This window comes from Exophiala aquamarina (genome assembly GCF_000709125.1).
Source record: "Exophiala aquamarina CBS 119918 chromosome Unknown aczIA-supercont1.4, whole genome shotgun sequence".
NCBI lineage: Eukaryota > Fungi > Ascomycota > Eurotiomycetes > Chaetothyriales > Herpotrichiellaceae > Exophiala > Exophiala aquamarina.
This window is the reverse complement of record NW_013550584.1, coordinates 2,375,982-2,399,049: the sequence shown is the minus strand read 5'-3', so window position 1 is coordinate 2,399,049 and position 23,068 is coordinate 2,375,982. Positions and strand designations below refer to the sequence as shown.

The 23,068-nt window shown below is 51.9% G+C and overlaps 7 protein-coding genes across 7 annotated transcripts; 2 read left to right on the top strand and 5 right to left on the bottom strand.

The window, feature by feature from the left end:
* Positions 1-410: 410 nt before the first annotated feature.
* On the bottom strand, positions 411-2,003 carry A1O9_05960 (uncharacterized protein; the record flags this gene model as incomplete). The annotated part of the gene is made up of 1 exon (XM_013405173.1): positions 411-2,003. One exon carries the CDS (start codon positions 2,001-2,003, stop codon positions 411-413), a length of 1,593 nt encoding a protein of 530 aa, XP_013260627.1.
* Positions 2,004-2,537: 534 nt separating this feature from the next.
* Positions 2,538-3,676, top strand: A1O9_05959 (uncharacterized protein; the record flags this gene model as incomplete). Its single annotated transcript, XM_013405172.1, has 3 exons — positions 2,538-2,892; positions 2,947-3,061; positions 3,127-3,676. 3 exons carry the CDS (start codon positions 2,538-2,540, stop codon positions 3,674-3,676), a joined length of 1,020 nt encoding a protein of 339 aa, XP_013260626.1.
* Positions 3,677-4,059: 383 nt separating this feature from the next.
* Positions 4,060-6,286, bottom strand: A1O9_05958 (uncharacterized protein; the record flags this gene model as incomplete). Its single annotated transcript, XM_013405171.1, has 5 exons — positions 4,060-4,372; positions 4,487-4,751; positions 4,946-5,407; positions 5,498-5,669; positions 5,750-6,286. 5 exons carry the CDS (start codon positions 6,284-6,286, stop codon positions 4,060-4,062), a joined length of 1,749 nt encoding a protein of 582 aa, XP_013260625.1.
* Positions 6,287-7,010: 724 nt separating this feature from the next.
* A1O9_05957 (uncharacterized protein) lies at positions 7,011-7,406 on the bottom strand (the record flags this gene model as incomplete). The annotated part of the gene is made up of 1 exon (XM_013405170.1): positions 7,011-7,406. A coding segment is annotated over one exon (396 nt), but the record flags the coding sequence as incomplete, so codon positions are not given.
* Positions 7,407-8,577: 1,171 nt separating this feature from the next.
* Positions 8,578-9,908, top strand: A1O9_05956 (uncharacterized protein; the record flags this gene model as incomplete). Its single annotated transcript, XM_013405169.1, has 3 exons — positions 8,578-8,644; positions 8,704-9,723; positions 9,775-9,908. The coding sequence occupies 3 exons, from the start codon at positions 8,578-8,580 to the stop codon at positions 9,906-9,908; spliced, it is 1,221 nt and encodes a 406-aa protein (XP_013260623.1).
* Positions 9,909-10,081: 173 nt separating this feature from the next.
* On the bottom strand, positions 10,082-10,588 carry A1O9_05955 (uncharacterized protein; the record flags this gene model as incomplete). The annotated part of the gene is made up of 1 exon (XM_013405168.1): positions 10,082-10,588. One exon carries the CDS (start codon positions 10,586-10,588, stop codon positions 10,082-10,084), a length of 507 nt encoding a protein of 168 aa, XP_013260622.1.
* Positions 10,589-17,717: 7,129 nt separating this feature from the next.
* On the bottom strand, positions 17,718-21,191 carry A1O9_05954 (uncharacterized protein; the record flags this gene model as incomplete). Its single annotated transcript, XM_013405167.1, has 1 exon — positions 17,718-21,191. One exon carries the CDS (start codon positions 21,189-21,191, stop codon positions 17,718-17,720), a length of 3,474 nt encoding a protein of 1,157 aa, XP_013260621.1.
* Between the last annotated feature and the right edge of the window lie 1,877 nt (positions 21,192-23,068).

Below are 23,068 nucleotides of genomic sequence, written 5' to 3'. Positions count from 1 at the left end.
GGCGCTCAGTTACTAAGGCCGCAAGCAGTCAAGAACTCATCGCCGGACTACGTTGTGGAGGTCACTTAGTTGATCACACCGTGTAGCGCTTAGTTGCCGCCTGCCACCAGCTTTAGGGATGTAGTTAGACCACATATATATAGATATATCTGTCGTGACTCGCCGTACTACTGTAACTAGGTCTGGGAAGATTTCTTGTGTAGTGTGTGGAAAGTGGCCTTCGATTAATGGTTCTCGAGCAGAGATCAGTACGCCCGGGAAGAAGCGATCTGAGTATCTAACGAGGTGGCTAGTCAGATCCTTGCGATTAAGCTTGGATGTCTAGCTGTCATGCTCGCTCTCGAGACATGTATGTCAGTTGTCGAAAAATGCGCAGACAGGCTTCCGGTTCTATCTGGCTAGAGCATGTTTCACTCGTCTTCATCGTCGTCATCAATGATCCGCCGCCTCTTCCCTCTCTGCGGTGAGCCTTGCGGAAGGGGACCCGCGGTGTCGTCGTCATCATCCTCCCCACCACCACCACTCGCAGAGCGCTTGGGAGTAGAACCTCTTTCTCGGCCTCTACTGCGACCTTGCTGCTCGCCTCTAGTCCGTGAATCAACAACGGTATCACGGCCCTCGATCTCGAGATCATCGACGTCCGGATCATCGTCTTCAGCCTCGACCTCGTCGCCGTCGTCATCGTAGATCTCAGGCTCTTCGTCCGAGGCCGCGAGGAAGTCATCTTCGCGGTCGTATTCGTCCTCGCGCCGGCCGCGGGGCATGTCTTCGTCTTCGTCGTCAGAGTAGATCTCGCCGCGGCGGTTTGTCTTGCGCCGCTTCGCTTTCGCTTTGAGGTGGCTGCCCCGCGCGCCTGGCATGCCGTCTTCGTCTTCTAGCCCTGCGATGCTGAGTCCCGTGCCACCGAGACGTCCGCCCATGCCGGCTCGGCCCATGACTCGGTCTTTGCGTGTGATCAAACGCTCCCGTGCGGCTTCGACTTTGCGATTGGCGCGGACTCGCTCTTTCTCGAATTTCTCGGCTTCGCGCTTTGCGAGCTCGGGGTCGATTCGTGTCGGTCGGAGGGCCGCGATCGGGTCATGCTGTTCGGTCGCGGCTGCGAGGGATTGTTGCAGTTTGAGAACTGACTCGTCCACGTAGTCGCCTGTCGGTTGGATCTTGAGCGTTGCGTCGAATGGTGCCACGATCTGTAAGTCGACGCCGACTACCGAGTGCGGTGCGGCGAGGTAATTGTGAGTGTCCTTGTTGGGGTCGTAGTCCTGGCTGGTGTTGCCTCCCGCTCCTCCTCCAGCGCCGCCTTGCGTCTTGGGCCATGCTTGCCGTAGAGGATTCGTGGACATTCGGTAATGGTCTTTGGGTTGGGAGGCGATTTGCAGCGTCATGCTGCCGTCGGACCAGCGCACCATGCGTGTGTTGGACTGAATGAGACTCGGGGTCTTGGGGTCTCGCCGCCAGAACATGGTGGTGGACGCCGTCGAAAATGCGGAGAATTTTCCTGCTTCAACATCTGTTTTTGTCCGGTCGCGAGCTTCGTGCGGCACGGTCGGTGGTTCATATGTGGATGGTTGGAAGGCCTTGTGCTTGACACCAAGGAACGGGGGCATGTTGAGAAAGTATAGGTCGTCTCCCTCAGGGGGTTTTATTCTTGCCAGGTCGACTTGTAGCATCCGCACTTGCTTAAACTCATTGTCTTCCTGGTTGTCCTCGATAGTGGGTTCGATGCGATCCGTTCGTCCTTCGTCGTCTCCAGAGTCGAGCTCCGAGTCATCGAGTTTTCGGTTGAGCCTGCAAGCAAGGTAATCAGTTTTCCTTTCTAGGTAGCCCATTCGTATGCGGGAAGAGGGTATCGGTCCGTACTCGTTGGCTTCACCTTGAACCTCACCATCGTCGTCATCTCCGAATAAATCAGCATCATCTTCGGAACCTCCACCGTTCAGACCCTCGGGAGTGAGATTGTCGTCCACATCGCCGTTGGAGGGGGGGGTGTCGACCTCGGCCGACATTATTCAAAGATGGGGTCAAGTGTGGCTATAGCAGAGGCTGTCGATATTGTGGAAGATCAATTACCTAGGAAACAGTGTGAGTCGGCGTGGAGATATGAGCCTGCGGGAAGTGAGCCACAAAGACGGGCATAAAGATGAGCGAGACTTGACGGAGACAAGTAAATAAACGTGTCTTGGACGTTCAAATTGTCAAGAATTCATGGTCGCGAATTAACAGATTGATATTGCCTGAAGCGGCTAGCGGCCGTCCTCGGCGAAGTTGCCTCATATTGAATTGACCTCCGTGTTTCGAGTTTCAATGTGCAGGCCAGTTCCACCGCCAACTTGGGATCTATTCCTCCTCCTGTCTTGCCCCAGCATAATTCTAAACACACCACTACTTAGGAGGCCTGGTGGACTGTGATTGTGACTGCGTCTGCGACACTGAACGGTGTATAGCAATATGGCAACCTTCTTCCAGAGCGTGTAAGTTCTCGTGCGAGACGCTCCCCTCCCCTCTACCGCTTTCACAATGGCCAGATTTGTCGAGCGACCATGGTGTGGAAAATCCGATTTCACAGCCTTCAAAGGCCAATTCAGAATGCTAACGATCGCCCTCCGTCTCTTAGACGTCAAGGCTTCACCAGAGGCAATACCAAGAGCAACCAGAATCTCAAGGGCCAGTACAACGGATCTCAGTCGCCTATCCAGCAAAACGCTCCCCCCATGCCTCCTCTGGTTAACTCTCCTTCCATGTCTTCCACATACAGTCAAGAGGCAGTCTATAATGAGCATGAGCCCAAGAAATTTCTTAATGAGAAGTACGCCAAGTGCTCAGTCAAGGGTAACTTCTTGACACTGGCTGCTCAACCTAAGAACGTTGATCTGGGTGAATGGCTAGCCCATCAATGTATGTTCTGACCTCCTGAGCGAGGCCTCTCATCACATTTCTAACAAACGGTAGTGGTGGAAATGAACAGACTACTTACCGGCATGATTCAAGTCATACAAGAGACAGACACAAATACCGGTCAGCCATTGTGCAACGATCACAGTTGTCCAACCATGTCCGCAGGACGGTATGTTCTCCTCTAACATCCACAGCCGTTAGTCTCGTGATTCTCACTGACCGTTCTTACCATAGACTCACATACACCTGGCTCGAAAACGGACGACCTGCCAAAATCCCCGCCCCATCTTATATAGTCCGTGTCCAGCGATGGATTGTTGGCAAGATCCACGATCAGAATGTCTTCCCCACCGACCCTCCTCCCGCTATTGCTGCAACGGCTTACGCTTCAGGCGACGTGGGCGCAACCCCTACAAGTGCAAGCACCCCGATCGCCGCACCCCCTACCAATCTCAATCAATCACTCACTTCACTATCGGGTATGAACGATGATTGGATTGGTAAGGCTGCTGGTTTCCCCCAACATTACCACCAGGACGTCAAGAGCATCATCAAGCAGATGTTTCGGTGCTACGCACATCTATACCATAATCACTGGGACAGTCCATTCTGGCACATCAACCGCCATCTGGAACTGAACAGTTGCTTCGTTCACTTCATCACAGTCGCAATGTACTACGATCTACTACCCAAGAAAGACATGGAACCTTTGCAGGGCCTGGTAGATATCTTTGTTGCGCAAGGCGTGGTGCCAAAGGAAGCCGTTCAGCAGCATGTTAGTTAAGCCAGAAATAAGACCAGTGCTTGCCCTTGCCCTTGCCCTGCATGCTACGATCAGAAGGAACGAATGAATTGCATTTAGCGACACAACACGGCGTTTACGAGGAGATGAGAAACCTTGAGCATGAAGAAATCACCGAGGTCTAAGAATGATGTGAGAACTGAATTGTTAGATCGAGCTTGAATTTGTGGCAGTCGGAAACTGTCGATCCACTATGTGTAGGATGAATTACCAATCACATTGACCCTAGTGACCACCAGCAGCATCTACAAACCAAACCAATTCATCCTGCTCATTCCACACAGGCCACTTTTCTTTCTGGGAGGAGACTGTAAATCCTCCCTACCGTGACAATCCAAATACATATAGCGCTCAATCCCACATGCTCACAGACCCACCCCTTTTTGGCCCGTTCCTCCCTTGAAATTTTTCTTCATCAAGAACACCAAACTCACCAGCAACCCCAAGCCGGAACACCCGATGCCGAGATACCAAGCACTGCGATAGCCGTAAAGCAGGTCACTGGGCGTCCTGCCGCCACGGTTGACATGGACCTCGACGGTGCCTGCGAACCCCAGACCTAGCGAGATGCTGTAGTTGACAATGGTGTTGACCAAGCTCGCAGCGATGCCCTGCGTCTCGGCGCCCACGGCGTTCGAAAGGACTATGGTGGCCGCGGGGAAGGACATGTCCATGCCCCTGTATTTTGGAACACTCTAGATTAGCAATGTGGGTTGCAGGATTGATGACGATGAGATACACAAGGCGTTGAGGAGCAAGGAGGGGTGGACTTGATTCGATTATTGAACGTACCAGGGGATCACAACCGCACAGACGAACGTTTGAGCCCAGTAAGTCTGGTGGACGGGGGTCGTCGCGATGATCAGGTTGCCGATCGTGAAGAAGAACATCGATATTGCAAGGACCGGTGCCGGCCCGAGTTTGTTCAGGAGGAGGCCCGTGGCTACCGAGGCGAGACCTCCGGATACCGCGACGGGCGATCCCCATGCGACTGTTTGTAATGGTGTTGCGTGGCGCAGCGTTGTGCAGAATTTCACGAAGTATAGGATGAAGATTCCTGGGTTGGGATTGTGAGTAAATGCGAGAGGGGGGAGGCAGGAGGGTGACGGTGGAAGGGGCTCAGTCTTTATGTCCTACTTGTGCTAACTGTTTGGGCTGGGAGGTAAGGTCCGGGAGGGAAGGGGTGGGATTCCAACGGTTCAGACAGGAAGGAGATGAAGACTGAGCCTCGTTTCTCGCGTAGTTGCTCACCGAAAGAAGACCATCCGCAGGCGATGCAGCCGAGAACGAACCCGGTGTCTGAGGTGAACGCATCGAGGGGAAGTAGCGGATTTTTCGACACGCGGAATTCGATGTAGAAGAACAGTGGGACCAGCAGGGCGCTGATGATCAACGTCACGTAGACGTATGGTTGCTGCCAGCCGACGATGGGCGCCTGGTTCCATGACAAGTTGAAGAGAACCAGGGCCGTGATGCCCACGGCGGCGGCGGCCAGATCCAGGAGTTGGACCATCTCCCATAGTGATGACTGTAGGTTTGTGGGCGAAGGCTTGGGTTGTTTGGGTGCTTGTTTCGAAGATGCTTGAGGGTCGGGGACGATGAAGATCGCTGAGACGGTGATGATGGCGATGATGAGAGCCAGCGACCAGAACGTCCATGGCCACCATGCCAATGCGAAGACAGCGGCTGATGCGCCGCCGAGAATGCCGCCGCCTGTGAAGATGGGTCAAGGTGCGTCAGTAGAAAGATTCAGACTTGACTTCTGGTGTTTGAGAGTTTGGAGCCTGGGCCTGGTTCACGCACCTGGAGCACAAGCACCGAAGAGAGCGAATGCCATATTTTTCCTCGGCCCAGGAGGGTAGAAGGCGCCAAACAGTGCCAAACCGTTGGGGAGAATTATTGCAGGTCCAACGCCCTGGAGAACTCTCGCGAAGATGAACAGGATGTGGTTGGAGTACACGCTCAAGCCACAGATCTGCTTATCGGGTCAGCGTTCGACATACCACGAGAAAAAGTTGGGTCGTCGGCTTCAGAGCTTCCAGGGTCTCGACTGACCATAGTCCACAGCGCGAACCAGCCGTAACCTATGATAAGCATACGCTTATAGCCAAAGACATCACCAAAGCGGCCGGAAATCAAGATAAAAGTCCCAACGGTCAGGGAGTATCCGGCGACGAGCCAGCTCAACTCGCTCTCATCGCTGAGAGAAAAGCTCTCACCAATGACGGGCAGGATGAACAGGACCTGGCCAAAGCTGACTTGAGTGCATAATTGGGCAAGGCACACGATGGCCACGAAGAGGACCTCGTGAATAAGAGGGAGGGCAGGGGCAGACGATAAGGCCCCGGTGATCTCTTGAGGTCCTGGGGCTGGGAATTTAGGCTTTTCATCATCGTGTTGGCTGGTGATGAAGGCGCTTGTTCCTCCTTGAGAGAGACATTTTCGAGCATCTAAGTCCGCGACCTTGTCATCACAGGCGACGATAGGGTTCAAGCTGTCGTGGCTGATATTGACAGTATAGCCTCGCACGGGCGTGGATGCTGTGTGACTGTTATTGGCAGCCTCGTCCACTGCTTCTTTTGCGCCGTTCATTACGAACAATCGACTCTCTCCAAGCAAGCACACAATGTGTGGACAGCTGAGGCATGGCACATTTCACAGTGAGGGAGCGCCACTCTTTTCAATGACTAGCAGCACTTACAGTAGGGTGATAGGGAATGACTTGAGCCATGACGCTGGATGGGACAAGACAAACCAGGGGTGGAGCATGTCTAGCAGGCCCCACACAACAACTCTCCGCATCGCGGGCCTTGACGGTGGAACGAGGCTCCGGGACTTACAAATACACATGTTCTTCCTTCAAGGGTGCGGAATTGATGCCATCACCGGGCTCCCAGAACATCTGTGAGAAGGCTGGAGATGAGCTTGCGCGTGTTCCTCACAGGAGATCCTTTGTCTAGAAGGGCTCCACCAACACCCGCAGCTTATTCATTATAACCACACCGGAACGAAATAAGGATAGAGTCCTTTCGGGCGTGAGATAGAAAAACGATCCTGTCATTGTGGAGCAGTGAATTCGAGCCTGCTGCCAGTGGTGCGTCATCCCTTCTCTGTGCAGAGATCTCACTATCATGGTCCTTTCGTCTGTGCATTTGAAGTTGGTCTTCCAGCCTAGCTATCGGGCAGCGCGCAGACTTGTTCTCGGAGATAGACCGTGAGTTGGCTGGCTTGTTAACACCCAACCAGGACTTGAGGAAAATAAGGGTGATCATCACAGCCCCCCTTGCCATACATTACAGCTCCTTCAAGACTAGGTGCAAGTGATGTACTGCCAGATCAATTCGCTGTTGGAGGACTTGGTTATTCCTACATCCACGGGTGTAGTCACAATGAACTTCTCCTTTTCGCCGGTGACTGTCATGGTGCCGGGAGTGGCGCTATGAACATCGCTAAAAGATGGTGATTCTTCGGTATTCAGCACAATTTTGATATCACGGTCGCCACCGCCAATGCTAACAGAACGTCCGGGACAGGTGAAGACCAGGTCGATGTTGCTGTTGCCTTTGCTGTCGGAACTGACGAGAAGATCGCGCACAGCATTACAGACAGCGCTGGTCGAGGCAGGGGAGCCTGCATCTTTCACATTGATGTTGGCGGAGAAATGTTTGCCGCAGGCAATGCCGTAGATGTCGGGGTCGATATTGAAGCGGAGTGCAGTGACAGCTTCGACTTCGGGGTCGCTGGCGTGTTCATTGCGAATGGCAAGTTGGGCGACATCCAGGACAGGGTATACTGGGAATGCAAGGGAGAGCACCGAGAGGGTGAGTGCCAGAATGAGCATCATGGCCAGGTCGGTTACATGGGTGTTTCTGCTGTGACGTTTGGTTCTGCGCAGACCGTTTATTGCTTTGCTTGACAACAACGGGCACCAGTGACAAATGATCTGAACTCGGGTTTCGAGTGAACTTTGCCTTGGGCATATTCGATGGCAAGATGATGGACGGGGACAAGAGTCATCTCGACGAAGGCCTGATCGAGTATACCAATCGTGAATTTCAGTATGCTTCACTCTGCGACATGACGAGGCTTGAGGAACTCTTCCTCTCTTTCGCTTCACTTTACACTGTAATTTCCCTCAGGAAGAGATGATGTAGGGTAGAATGAAGGAACACTAGCCCAGATCACATCGTGCCTTTGCAATACGCCCACTGAAGGCCTTGATGTCGACGTGCGCCACGAATGGAACGGGCAGAAGCGCACAGCTGACAACGTCTGCAGGGCCTTTGCTCTTCTGTTAATGGGTATAGAAGAGGATACTCTCGTAGTGCGACTGACAGTCAGACTAGAAGCCTCAGGGATGACAAGATGTAAGAGCGGTTTCGTGATGTGAGACCTCTCAGTGCCAACATCATTGGAAGTATTCACGACGATTGGGCTTATGATAAGTAAGCCGCAAACCTCGAATCGTGTTTTAGGTGTCGTTAATCTGACCAACTACTTCGGAACAGGATCAGGTCAAGTACATAGGTAGTATTTGTAGGACATGATGTAGAAGACAAGGCAGGGGTGCTCGAGGCCTTGTTGAACAAGGTGTCTTAACTAGGCCACGTCCTCCCAGGCGCCTAGATAGCACGGCCCCTGGGGAGAATTTGTGCCCCGATGGGCCAAGACCGCCTGAACGAGCCACCTGGACTCTCCTGCCGAAGCGGTATCTCCTCAACTTGTAATTACATAGGAGCAAGGACCCTTTACCTGGCGGGGTAACAACTGCCTCCGCCAATAATTTTATTTCGTCACTGCTTCCTTCCTCACTTCAAGTCCACCTTCCGCAACACGCAGCACGCCCTACAGATATTCATCGGGCCGCACACTCGTAAATCAACATGTCGCTGGCGCCCGAGCGCATAAGTATCAAGCGGAGAAGACAGGAGGAGCCCGTGGAGACACTGTGTGAGTTCCGTCCAGCATGTGCATCAACTAGCAACTGCCCACTAACTGGCGTCCCCCAGACCTAGAACAGAGTACCGCGCCTGATCGCAAGAGAAGGGTCACCGACTTCTACTTCCAACGCGTGCAAGAACGCATCGTTGCTCCATTATCTCAGCTGAATTCTTTACCTCAATATACTCGCCCTGCATCATCAGGGATTCCTGCCGTACGCTCCTCAGCTCCTGGGGATGATGTGCGGGATTATGCGAGGCTCAAGGAAGCTTGGAAGGCCAGGACTGAAGAACAGACATCTCAACCATCTCAGACACAAGCGGGAGCAGCTCGGAATGCTGCCGAAGGCTCGTCATCACCGATACCCGCCGAGGACAGAAATCTACAACAGCAGCAGCAACCTCGCCGCTTCCACCTGACACGTAACCTATCTTCAGTTGCCCCAGCTCCTGGAAAAATCCAGAGAACGAAGATTGATATACGTCCACCATTAGCAACATTCGTCGAGAGACGCACAGCATCGTTCAAGCACAAACGTAACCCAATTTATCAAAGCGACCCAGTGGACAAAGTGATTGATCTTGGGCAAGGCGAGGATGGAGCATCACAACTTGTGAGTGGGGACCAAGCACATAGTCTTGAAGAATTACAATCCTCCAAGCGTGCACCAACGAAATCCTTCGTCATCGCCGAGGCCCAGTCCGACCGGAAAGGCACATCGATACAGGATCATCCGAGTACGTGGGATCACGACTCTGATCAGCTGGCGGACGAGCTTGCGGCTTTGGCGATGGAGTTGGACCCAGAGTCCAGAGATAAAGCCGCCGAGCTTGAAGGCCAGGCAGAAAAGACCCCACCGCCTCCACCTGTCCCTGCCGATTCGGACAGGATGGTGCTCGATGATAATGACTTTGTATATGAGACGTATATTAAAGTCCAGCATGATGCAGGGCAGGCCACTCTAGTCGACATTGACGGATGGGGCACCAAAATCGGTGTGCTTGTCATCGACGAAGAAGACGAGGATCTCTGGAATAGGTACGTGGACAGTGATCACGACGACGACTGGGATGAAGAAGATTCGAATGGTGAGTCAAAGCACTTTTGTAATCATTGCAACGTTAACGCGCCATCACCAGCTGAGGACAATCCCGCCAACGACTATCCAGAAGACGAAGTTAGCTCCGATGATCAGTTCTCTCGAAATCCTTACAAGTATCGTCAGTACGACTCGGACAACGAATACGACGATGACTATGATGGCAAGTGGTGACCATGCGCAACCCCCAAAAATCATCAAGGTACCTCCCATAACTGTACTTGCCAAACCCACCAAGTGAAGATCACACCAACCCAAAGAACCAACCAAGACACCACCTATAGTTATACTTGCAAACCCAGCACACCTCCAAAATCACTTGTTGCTGATTCCAGTGGGATCGGCTTTCATGCTCCCTGTTGCAATCGGATCCAGGGATAATTGCACTTAACCGTTGCCAGCAGGCCATATTTTCCAATTTTGGCTTTGCCAATGACTTGGCCCCATTTCGTTTGCTGCCGGACCTTTTCAACATTGTAGGAGTTGAGGACTCGATAGTACTTGCATTGAAGCCCGCCTTTTTCACGGTCGTGGTTGAAATACTGCTTGTACTCATGTTCGACTTGATCCCACGGCATGTGGAGATCGGTCCTATGGTACCATATAAAATGCTCCTGCTCACGCGTGTACTTGTGGCAGGCTCCTCGGGATTTCTTGGGTCTTGAGTCCTGGCGTGCGCGCTTGCGTTGGGTGCGCTTAGTGCCAGGTGGAGATGAGGACAGCGATAATGTGGAGATGGTGGGCGACAACGTCGAGCTCGATGGCGACGGACTCGATTCTGACGAGCAAGATGTGGAGCTTGACTCGTATTGCTCATCATCGCTGTCATTCAAGATGGATGATATTTTCATCATTTTGACCGGGTGTTGCGGTCGATATTCTGGCCACCCGCCTATCAAAGCCGTGGAATGAACGGAGGTTTTGTTTTCATTGCGAGAACTGTAATCCATCTTCTGCTCTGGGAAGATGTTAAGGCAGAGTGTGAATCAGGGGCGGAAACGAGCACAAAGAAGTAGGTGGTGTGTTGGCTGACACCCCATTGTGCAAAACATGGTATCCATTAAGTACACTCAGCGCGTCCCGACAAAGCGGTTCATCCTTGATGTTTGGGGTAGCCAAGTTGATATATCACAATTTATAACCAAGGGATGAGGTCTGAATACTGCGGCCAACCCCTGCTTGGCTTCCTCAGCCCTTGCCACTGGCCATCAGTTATCCGAAAAGTCGGATGCAGCGGGGGCTGCGGACGGGGGCGGGAGATCCTTGTCATTAGCAATCTGATGAATTGCTGCAGAACAACGAGCTACCTTCCCAATAGGTAGTGGTGAGGCCGCCGGTTGTGATTGACCGTCTGTTAGTGTGGGATGCAAGGTGGATCACCTCTCGACACAAGCAATATTGTGGGAGTGGTGATTATTGCTCTCTAGGTCTGCCATTTGCCTCAGTTTCGCAGGCTGTGAAGTGGACGCGTGCTATCGCTGAGCCAGCTCTCTCTCCTCGATCAAGCGCTGTCATGTTGGTTTCTGACGCGGACATGAATCCCCACACTGGTTCAAGCTGCACGGATCTTGCAGGAGCTCGAGCCAGCCAAGCATATCAGGCCCGGTCGGGTCAGGTCAGGCCAGATACCTGGTCGTCCGAACCCAAGGAAGGCGGCGAGGGGGCGAGGAGTCCTCCATAGGTACTCCGTACGGATGACTGTAATGTTGTGCAACCCCAGCCAGTTGACAGCAGTTCTTCGCGATCGCGCGCTTAGAACTAGGGCTGGCTCAAGGTTTCGGCAAGGAAGATCGCCACAGAATCCGAGATCCCCGCAGACGCACACGGGGGTGGAAGTGGATATGGCCAGGAAGGTCGATTGATCCACGGTGGATGAGCGTACATACAGAGTACGGAGTAGAAGGGCATGGATGGCATGGATGACGGGCTAGTGGGTCAGGTGTCCGTTGGAGATCCAATGGGAGCAGAAGAGTCACGCCCAGGAAGCTACGATTGGACGTGATCCGCGCCCCCGCTCGGTAGCCCCTCGCGCCTTCCCACCCAACAGCCCCTCTCCACCCCTCCCTGTTCTTGCAGGCTTTCACCGAGTACATATGTCTGGGCAGCCGTAGGTACCAAATATGTAACAATACGGAATACCCTCGATGTTCTTCCCCATGCACAACCTAGCGACGCCTCACACTGCATGACCCACCCATGGGTCATGTGAGTCGACATCCTGGTTCTCCTTGTCAACTTTGTCACGGACTTTGGGTGCTCGATACTCGTACTTTTGCAGGGAGCTCATCTCAACACACACCTGAAACCGAAAAGAGACAATGCCACGAGGGTCGACGTTCGAGGGCTGAGGGCTAGGCACCACTAGAGACAATTCCTCAGCGCAGTGGCGGCCACATGTGTCTTCAATATCCACCGGTGGCCGGTGCTGCTGAAGACCTTGTTATTAGACTTCCCACGAGGTACAGAGTACGCCATACGAAGTAATGGTCCCACGTTCTGCTGGCACGGGCGGGGATGGCTTTCCCATCACACACTGACATCCTTCTGTTTGGTACGGATATGTGGCCTGGATTTCCACCCTTTTACCCTAGTACTATACAAGAAGGAGTGAGGAGACCCGAGCCAGTGAGCCAGTGAGGAGGCTTCGCAATTTCCTCGTATGCGGATCACCGTCGCCCACATATACGTTCTCCCATCGTTGGAACTTGAAAATGGGAAATACGAGACCCGACCCGGTTGACTTTCGGTGTACGGAGTACTTTCTGTTGTAAATCATGCAGATTGGGAGATCAAATCAAGGGCGGCTTCTGGCACCGCTGCCCTGCGACGCGTTCTAATACGCTAGCCAACGCGAGCTTTCTCTCGGCTTGCAGGCAGCAACAACGTTCAACCTCCTCTAGTCCGCCCTGCAACTTGTGCGGGTACTTGAGCCCATTCGAATCGAGGTAATGAAGCAATGCAAGGAGCTCGGCCTCCTTACTCCTCAAAATGTCGCATGGATGCAGTCCAGCAGCGGACCGGTCAGTCTAGGCTGAGTTGCACACGTTTCTCCTTGAGTTGAATATCATCGGAATGTCATCAATCAGCTGGCGGATCTGGAATGTATTGCTAGTGCAAGCAAACGAGTCAAAGAAAGCCTAGCTCTGCAACTTTACATCCACTTTGATGCACTTTTGAAGCAGCTGGGTGGTCATCAATTGTGGCGAAAATTCAATATGCAAGCGCGCTTGTACTCACACCACAATCAAGGCCTTGTTGGGTTGCATCGATTCAATTTTGGTTCATGGTACCGTGCCACGGAGTATGGGGCCAGGGTGTGAGGAGGAGCATCCTAAACCAGCACTTTCTTTGTTCCAAAGATATGGTTACGGAGTATCACAACAGCTGATACTCATTTTGACATCCAGGGACCAGGGCTATGCTAGCTCCTAACCTTTTCCACATCCTCTCGGTAGCTCCACAGGTATTGTTTGCTGGAGAAAGCATCTGAGCATTGAAGATCTGTTCTGACAAAAGCTCGTCTGCTGCGCGCACGATGTCTCCCTATTCAAGGCCAGTGCAAACTCGAGCAGTCGAAATTGTGCACGCCTTCGTTGTCACCGATTACCATTCCGTATCGGCAAATTATGTCAAGCGCCCTGCCTGCGATATGCGTCATGTTTCCACTTTCGTGGTCCTTGCATGTGGTGGCTTTTATTGGTTCTGATCGGCTGGTCTGCGTTGATCCTCGTCAGATGCTAGGGTTCTCTGAATTTTGGGATCTTGAAAAGTAGCGGGATGAACAGCCATGCGACACAGACCGCTGATTTTCTGCTACATGGCCATAGCCTCTGAGTACCTCTGAGGTTAGTTGACATGTCGATTCTTCCGACATGCTGAGGCACGAGTGAGGCAGTGCATCTATTTTCTAAGCCGCTACCTGTTCCTTGATCAGCCTCGTTTCAACAAAGAAGTGGTAACCGCTCCTTTGGCAGTTTTGCAAGGAAGATGGCCTCTGCTCTTGTCACTAGAATCAACAAATCAGGAATCCAGAAGGGGACTTAGGAGCGAAATGAGCAGACCACTAGGGCCCATTGCCGCCTTGGTGAGTTTTATTGCCATTAATGTCCTTTTCAACCATTAGCTTGGCTTTATGAGACTCGCCACAGATCGCATGAGCGAGGGTGCGGAAACTCCACTTAAAATCCCTGAAACGGCAACCTGTCCCGTCACATAGATAGACGCGTTTGAGTCCTCCCTGGAGGCCGGTGGGCTTTTACCAAATTTCACTAGTGGTAACTTCCATGAACGAGTCCCCTCCCTTCCCCTTCCTCGAGGAATATTGTGTCTGATCCTTTGTTGAGCGGGGGCCTGGATTTTTCTCGTGTCCTCACTCCCTCACTACAGATCTGATTCACTTGGAGTCATGTCTTCTCAATCAGCACTACAAGAGACGGCAGATGGCGACGGGGCAGATAGGACAACCAAGCAGGACGATCCATGCTATCGGGTCCGCTATGCTGGTCCGAAGGCTACCCACGACTGCGATTTACGATGCATCGTACATTCGCATCTGTCAGAGCGCGATCTAAAGATCCCAGAAAAGGTCTCAATATCCCGGTCGAATAGTCCTACTTGTCAGGCTATCGAGATCTCTAACACACCAATACGAGGTAGCCTCCAGTCAAAAACCATCTATTTTTCGACCCTGGAGCCCTCGCTATTGTAGCTGTTTCGTCTCCCACAGTTGGCTGCTCCGAAATCCCCAGGGTTTGATTCCGAACAGTGCAAAAATAAGACATGATGTCGTATAGCTTGAGGAGCTGACTTGTTGCTGTTGAGTGAGACAGTCAATTCACCATTGCCATGTGCCATCCAAAGGCTCGGATGTTTACCCTACGTTGAGGGTGATAGGTGATTTTTCTATTTGGGTCAAACGCACAATGCTTTATGTCGATGCTCTATGTCGTGACCTGTGGCCAAACCGTCAAACGAACTCTGAGCCAGCATATCTGAAAACCAATGGCTCACGTTCAACTTCAGCAACAAAATCGGTCACCTCGCTCGGCTTCTTGTGCTTTTCATATATGTAAGTAACTACCTACATGACCGACTACGTGAATAAGGGACTCATTATTTCACCTCTTTACAATTGTCCAATACCATTATTACCACGGTCTTTGTTAATCTTGTCCCAGAACAGCACTATTAATGTGCATTTCACTTCCTTCGCTTCCCTCCCTTCCCATCCACTTCCCCCTTTCCCATCTCAAGACCATATGCCCATATCTCTATTGGACCATCTATGATTGAACCACTGATCCAAAATCACCTGCTGAACCTCAACTATATTCCCATCCAGATCCGCAACAACAACATGGTCGAGCGTCCCACTCGGGCACCAAGCCCAGTACAATCGCCCTCTTCTCCTCCTCCGTCAATTTCAGAGTACTCAGCCTCCCCAGGCCGTAAGCATTCGCCAAGAGCCCTTCCAGACCGGGCAGCTCACCCTTGCCCTTCAATATGTTGACCCCCAGCTCATGGAACTTTTCCTGTGCCTCCGTGGTATTCGGCACACCCATCCCAAATGGCTGAACGTGTTCGTCACCTCCGTCGCCGGCAGCGGCGCGTACGAGGAAACATTGCGCAGCATAGCCACAATCTCAAGTAGCCCCTTTACACTATTCTTCTGCGCCGTGAACGTCGCGCCGTCCGGGAACAGCGTCCCGTTGACGGGCTCACTGCCGATTCCGTCGTTGTGGCCCAGGTACGCGATGGAGAAGAATGTTGCGTTCTCAGGCGTGTACATGAATAGGTGTGCCATCTCCAGTGGGCCGGTATAGAAGTCCAGCTTTGCGGGGAGGTTGGTGGTCACGAGGCTCATATGGTTCATGCCGTAGCACCGTGTGGACGCCGCTGGTGTGCAATTACGTCCAAATTCGAATGGATCGTATGCTCCACCGTCAGCTTGGTGTGCGTGGACTGAGCTTGGTGGTGATGAGCATGGCCTGGCTTGGAGGAGCGAAGTAGGTGACTGCAACGAGCAGTGAAATGAGCATGCTGGAACTGGAAATGGAAGCAAGGCTATGGCCGTATCGGCGCACCAGCCAACTTCCTCCCACTGCCGCAGCAGGCTCATAACTGCCCTTCTTTGGCGATGCCATCTCCCTCGCTCCTCGGTCCTTTGGAGTATTCTCCGCTCTTTCTTTTGTGGACTTGAGTTTCCGACCCTGGGCAGATCCACATGTTAGCCACAGCTCAATTAGTAAGTCGGCGAAAGGGATGCACGTAATCGGGCCCCTGAACTGACTGACTGACTGACTGACTGGCTCGTCATGTAGCCGGCCAGTATAAAGGTGGATCACAAAAGCATCATCGATCCATCCGCTCTAATCGATAAATGAATATACCCTGGACTTACCTGGTCCAACAACAGCGACGCGCTTGATCCGCGTGGCCCTTTCCTAATCTCAAAAGCTTTTCTCCCGGCGGTGGCCCCCGTCTATTGCTTTGCACACAATACACCGGTTTTCTATCGAAATGAATCCTTCGTGTATGTAACGCGGGGTTGAGCCGGCCCGCTTCGCCTCGTCCCACACTTATCTGCTTTCAGTTTCGAGTGCGTCGGGATTCACGCCCTGCCGATGTGGTCCTCCGTGCACCCTTATTTGCATCCATATCCACATCCACACCTATATACTATATACAACTGGACCTCTGCGCCATACGATCCGTTGAAGATTCGACCCGCACCGCAGCCAGCCAAGCCCGCTCCTTAGCTGCGCAGGGGCTACACCAGCAATAGTCGTACGGGAGTCAAGGGTGACCAATGGCAACAGGGCGTGTGTTGTATTGGCTTGGGCGGGCGAAAGCGGTATTTTCTTTGAGGTCAATGTAGGCATGTATGTGGTAATGGGTTGAACGTCACGCTCGGGATTGGGTTGCTGTGGACTGACTGAATAGCTCACTGGGCCTTTGCCAGGAGGATGACGAAGTCTAGATTACTGTAGTTACCAACTATTAGCTGGAGGCCCCTCTTTAAGGACACGCTAATTACCGGGTATCGATATGTTGAAGTGTTCGCCGATGTAATAGTTCGACAGTCAGGTGCATTACATGGGGTGGGCGCCCACAACAGCAGCACCACATCCATCCATGATAGATACAGCGATCATCACGTCTGCTTTGATGCAAGACATTTTCGTGTCATGATTGGACGGCTCTTTCTGTCCTCTCTGGCGGACACACTGATCGCACAACCGCCTGCTAATCGCAGCGTGATCCTACCTGGGAAGAACTGGATCAATGTAACTACCGCTGAGATTGGAAAGCGATCAGGATACACGAATGGATTGGACAGCGGTAAGAAAATCAATCCTCTGGCAACGAGAGGGAGCGGAGCAAAGGAAATTCGTTCTCATTGATCGTATCAATGACCCGGAATTGGGTTGAATGGAAAAAGGATCGTCAAAAGTACAACGTGAAGCTTTGCCATGCAGAATACATTTCTTTCCTTTGCTCATTGATGGTGGATGCGAGCAAACCCCAGTTCCCTCAGAAACATCGTCTGTAACGCCTTTGATACCTCAGTCCACATGCTGAGGATTTCAAGAGTAAAGGGGAGGAATTGAAAGATTTTCGATTTTTAATGCCAGTCTAGGTCACCATCAAGGCTGTTTGACAAAAGGGTGGCGATGCGAAATATATAAGACTTGTGAGTTGGTTCCCCACCTCCGAGTTCGGTATTGCTCCAAAGGGCAATTTGCCTGACAGCCATCAAATTGCATCGTCGTGGGTTGAAATGAATTTTATAGGACAAAAATTGCAAATATATCCGGTCAATGCTTGAATCATCTCATCGAAACATTCTACCGCGGCGCCCCAGAAAAACCAGTACTATCATAATCCCCACTTAACCAGGGTGAAGGTCGAGCCCTCTATTGAAGTCAAGCGAGTGGTCAAGGTGAACAACACCTAAAATTTGATTCATCTCTATGAAGCCGGTCAGTAAGTGCGAACAATTTCATCCCAGTGTGTAAGACTTACCCTGCGACCGCCGCGACCACCAGAGTGGACAGTTTGCATAGGTGGAGAAAAGTAGAACTGGTGTTGAGGGTAGTTGTACATGTTATTGGGCATATTTTGCTGGGCGAAGTTGTTCTGAGGAAAGGCCGCTGCTGAGCCAACAACCGGACTCATTTGGGCCGAGTATGACATGGGTGAGGAAGAGGTGTTTTGTAATCCCCTGAATGGATCTACTGCTGAAGATGGTGTACTATATTCACCAAACCCGTTTGACATGTATGCACTGCTCGACCGTTGAGGAGGACCTGGAAAGTTTTGATATTGCGTTCCTGGTTGCATCTGTTGATATGGAAGCTGAGAGTATGCATGTTGACCCTGGTAACCATTCATACCATAGGTAGCAAACCCAAAGGAATCAGCGGATCCAGTTCGAACTGGGCTCATGCCATTCTCAAACGGAGATGCATTGACATTAGGCACGTAACCTGCGCCGAATTGACGCTGATACGATTGTCCTTGGACACCATTTGGAGTAGGCTGCTGAGATTGTGGCATGGGTCGGACTTGACTGTTGATTGTCGGATGAGCATGGGAATTATATTGTTGTGTTGCAGGCTGATTTGGACGTGATGAAAGACCAACCTCGTCCATGATCCTCTTATAGCCTTGATTCGGCTGCGCCTTGATCTTAGTCAATACTCGAGATATATTTTGGACCACGTCCGGTCTCATTGCATCATCCAAGAACGGCGTGGTAAGGATCTTGAAGATCAACGTAACGCCAGAGGCTTGGTCAGAGAGAATTTGTTCGAGGACGGCATCGTCAGCACTGAAGAACAGTGCTTTCAACACCAGGTCTCGTGCTTCCGGTTCGTTGCGTTGGTTGATGACTTTCAATACGGTAAGGTACGCCACCTTGTGAGTGCAGAGCTGGACAAGGTGAGGTACAAGTCTAGGTGCGAGGACAGACCGTCGACGAGGGAAAGTGCAAGTGTCAAGTAGCCAGGTAAGCAACAAGGCTCCGTTGGCATTTTGAGCCAACTGAACACTGTTGAGGGCGATGGCTGCTGCCATCATACGTTGCTGGTTCTTTGTCGCATGATGAGCTTCAAGGCATGCTCGCATAGCTCTCGCGCCGAACCTTCCCTGAGCGATTTCCCAGAGCTGTGATAACATCGTCTCGAAGATGTAATCGTTGTAAGGAGGCCCGAATCGCAGACAGCACTGAAGGACATAGTTCCCGTACTGATCGAGGAACAGTGGAACTGTATAGGGTCGCAAATGAGTGACGATCATCCCCGTCTGGGACTCAGTCTTGCAGACTTCTATGATTTTTTGTGCAGCCCAAGTACCGTTCTTGTGCACACCGATTTCGGCCAGGTGAGGTGCAATACAAGTCAACATCTGTTCCTTTGTTTGTTCTGAACAATATTCGAACAGTTTCTGAACCACAGTGTTGCCCAAGTAGTCAGAGGACAATTCTGCGATCTCAGGTAACATGTCAATGGCAATTTGCTCAATCTCTTGCAATCCACAAGCACCATTGTCAATGCGCTTTCGAATATCTCGCAGCCTAGGGGCATCGAACATTCTTGCCGTACTTGATTCCGGGATCGAAGGGATTTCCTTCGAAAGCTGGGTGTACCTGATGGCGCTTTCTATGTTTGCCGATACAATAGGCAGGTCAGACTGTTGTCCACCAAAATCAAGGACAATTTGCAGTATTTCAGGTTTTAACTCTGCAAGACGGTCGCCTGCAGGGATGTTTCTATTTTGAACACCGGAGAATGAGTCACTGGGACTTCCTTCAACAGCGGCAGATTGTGAAGCAAAAACATCATCCTTGTTCGCGTTGGCAGCAACCGGGGGAGGGGTTCCATTTGGAACTGGCGTGAGTGAGGCGGAAGCTGTTGGAGCCTTTGCAAATCCAATTCTTACTGGACCCGCACCAGGGAAGATCTCCTTGCCATTCAGAATCTGGCGTGCACGAACGGCATGTTCGGTGGTCTCAAAGTTGACAAAGCCACAATTCTTATGGGTGAGGACTCTTGTAGACTCAATGGTTCCATATCTACTGAAAATAGCATCCAGAGATGACATTGTCGTAGAGTTGGGGATAGATCCAATCCACAACGAGCGAGATACCTGTATATCGGATTCATCATGCCCTTCAAATCCGACTTGGCCGCCTTCGGTCATGTTCAGATTGTGCAAGGCATCGGCGAGTGCTTGTTCGCTGAGACCATTTGCAGCTTGCAGCTCCATTACCAAGTTAGTGGCATCAGAGGACGGTTGAACCAGGTTACGCAGAGTCGTGCGTTGGGGAGTCTCGACGAGTCCAGCAGTGCGGGCTCGTGGCCGTGCAGCACTCGCATTGACGGCAAAAGCCTGAACAGCCTGGTTGTGGAGGCGGACTTTTTCCTGCACCATCTCGTACTCTGCTTCGAGTGCGGCAGCCGCTGAAGGGGTCATAGTACCGCTTTGGAAGGAAGAATACGCTGAATTATCTTGAGTTTCGGAGCCAAACTTGGGCTGAGTATTGACAGAAAAGGACCTGAATCTGCTAGCATTCCTCAGTCCTAAGTTTGTCAAGACATCAGACAAGCCGGCATCCCGAGCATGTGCCAGATCAGATCTAGATTGTTGAGGAGGTTCAGCGAGACCAAGATAGTCAAGGGTACGGACGCCTGAATCCGACATACCATCCTTAGAAAAGGACGATTGTTGGGGAGAGGTGGGATCATCAGCTGAACTTATACTGGTCAAGGTCGCAGCGCGAGCTCGTGTGCCCCAACTTGAACCAAATGGTGTTTGAGCAAATGGACCAGATGAGCCCAAGAGACTGGAGCGTTGCGGCATGCTTCCGGCACGCAGGCGTGATAAGAGAGTAGCATTTGAAGGAGTGTTGATGCTTGAGCCTGAAGTGGTGGAATAGAAAGCGGTCTCAGCAGCGGAGGTGGAACCAGGGCGGAAGGGGCTTGTGGAAGGAGTTGGACGGGATGTCTTGGAGGTGACCACATTGACGCCGTTGATCGTACCTACAGGCGAAATCCTTGAGGGCAAGGTACCGGCTCTTCCTCGCCTGGCGGGGCTATTGATACCGGTCTCTGTCAAGGGGACTAGATCCGGGAACCCGTCCTGAGAGGGAGACTCGGGAATTTCAAACAGAGGAGTTGAAGTTCCGCTTGTGGGTGGACCCCAGATATTTGGAGAGAGAGAGTTCTGAGACTGCAGTTCACGAGTTCGCTTCGGAAACAGTCGCGAGGCTTGTTCATGAAGAGGAGAACCGGCTCCGACTCTTGCACTAGACAAACCTGCGAGGCCTGCCGAAGTCTTTGGACCACCGAAAGGGGATTTTGAGGTTGGGACTGAGGAAGGATCGGTAAGAGGGGGCAAGCCAGAGAGATTGAGGTTCAGCTGGCCGTCCGATCTGGTGGTGGAAGCCATTGTCATGTTGGGCCACAGCGGAGTGTCCTGGAGTGTACCGGTATGGTTGGGGAGGGTGCTGAATAGGAACAAATTCAAGTCCACTACTTGTAGTGAGCGGCCTTGGTGGTGTGTCCGAAATTACAGCAGATCAAGTCAAGAATTGCCCAACTCGAATTGGCCAAGTCCATCCAACTTTTTCTTGCAGAATGTAAACCGGAAACACTCTTCTTTCAGGCCACGATTGTTGTCGGATCGGCAGGGATACGGCCAGCGAGAGACAGGATGGCACTGAATCAAAGGATGGACAATCGCAGGAAGAGTAAAATATTACTTTATGGGATACGGGGGAGGTGGTTGGATGGGACCGGGCGATGTGTGGCCGGGTAATAATAAGACAAGCTGTGGTCAAGGAAGGAATCGAAAGCAGCACTCCAGGGCTGAATAAGATATTAGATGGAGGAGGAAATAAAGCGAAAGCAGGTGGAAGAAACGGAGGTAGGAGGAGGTGAGGAAGTTGAAGGAGAGGATGATGCAGTGGATGGAGGTGGGAATAATGTGATTAGGGGCCAGGGAGGTAAGTTGGAACTGGAACTTGGTGCAAGTGGTGAGAGCAGTGCAGTTTTGCGGTGCGGTAGGTGGACAGGCATAGGTAGTATAGTGGTCGTTGGTCTTTGGCCGTAGCTCCCTTGCAGGTTACCGGGCTTGCCTTGGTGAACAGTTTTAGTTCGTCCCAGCACCGGCAGCAGTTTAACTAACCACCTTCATTACGTACCTAGAAGCTGGTTAGTGAGTGCATGCAAGCATAATCTGGGACACTAAGTTGAGTTAGTAGACTATTAGGTGCCCCCGGGTCTTCAACTACTGTCTAGTTGCTACTAACCGACTGTCCTTCATGCCCTGGGCCAGACAGCCTACGAGTAACTCCTAGGCTACCACGAGAGCACCACTAGTTACGAGTCACGGATTTTCCAGGGCCATTATCACCTACGAGCAGTACTCGTAAGTACTCTTGCCTGTCTATGCCGTGGCATTCTCTTGCTCGTGCTTCTACTCCTCCAATTCTTCGTACCTGCCAAGCAATATTCCTCATCCGTCCCGCAGGGAACCCTCATGCCTCAAGTCTCAAGGCAGAAGATCTCCCGCTCCCCAGGTCACAACGTGCCACTAGTCGTGCTCTGTCCAGGAGGTCCGTAGAAGAAGTCGAGGGTATTCGTGTATCTGGGTATGCAAGCCTACTGAGGTATCCTTGATTCCTTGGACTTTCTTCTTTCTCGTCTCGGATGAGCTACAACGCCTAACTGGGAGCGGATAGCGGGATATTCTCCGGCCACAGACTACAGTAGTAGACCAGACCATAGTCCACTCGGTCCCCTTGGTCCCCTGAGTCCCGAGGCTCACAGCCTCAGACCTGTTCGTTCTGTGGTATGTTCTGGAGCCTCCCGAAGCCAGCTAAGCCTAGAATTGTGGTCCGAGGGGTTCTTGCTCCACGCCCAAACATCCAGCTTCCACTCATGAAACAGATATCGTCTGTCCACCATGTTTGCTCAATTTAACACGATCATCCTTATTCCCTGGTCTTGACAATCTGACTGATCCTCAAGCCTAGTATTGTGTTCCAAACGGGATTTCCGGTCTGTTCACAGTTAGATGTTCGCTTGCTGTTCAATCCTCTTCGCGGGTTACTATCCTGGCAGAAAGATGAAACACTGGCGTTCAGCTGACGGAGCCAATCCGGGCGCCAGGACCAACCAAGCATCCACACTTTGCGGGGATGAGCATTCACACCTCTACCCCTGATCACATTCCCGCCTGGTGATCCCTCGGCTTCGGGCCCTTGGGTTTGGTCACTACTGGCACCATTAGGGCCTGGGTGGGTGTTGGGCGCTGCATATCTATCGAAT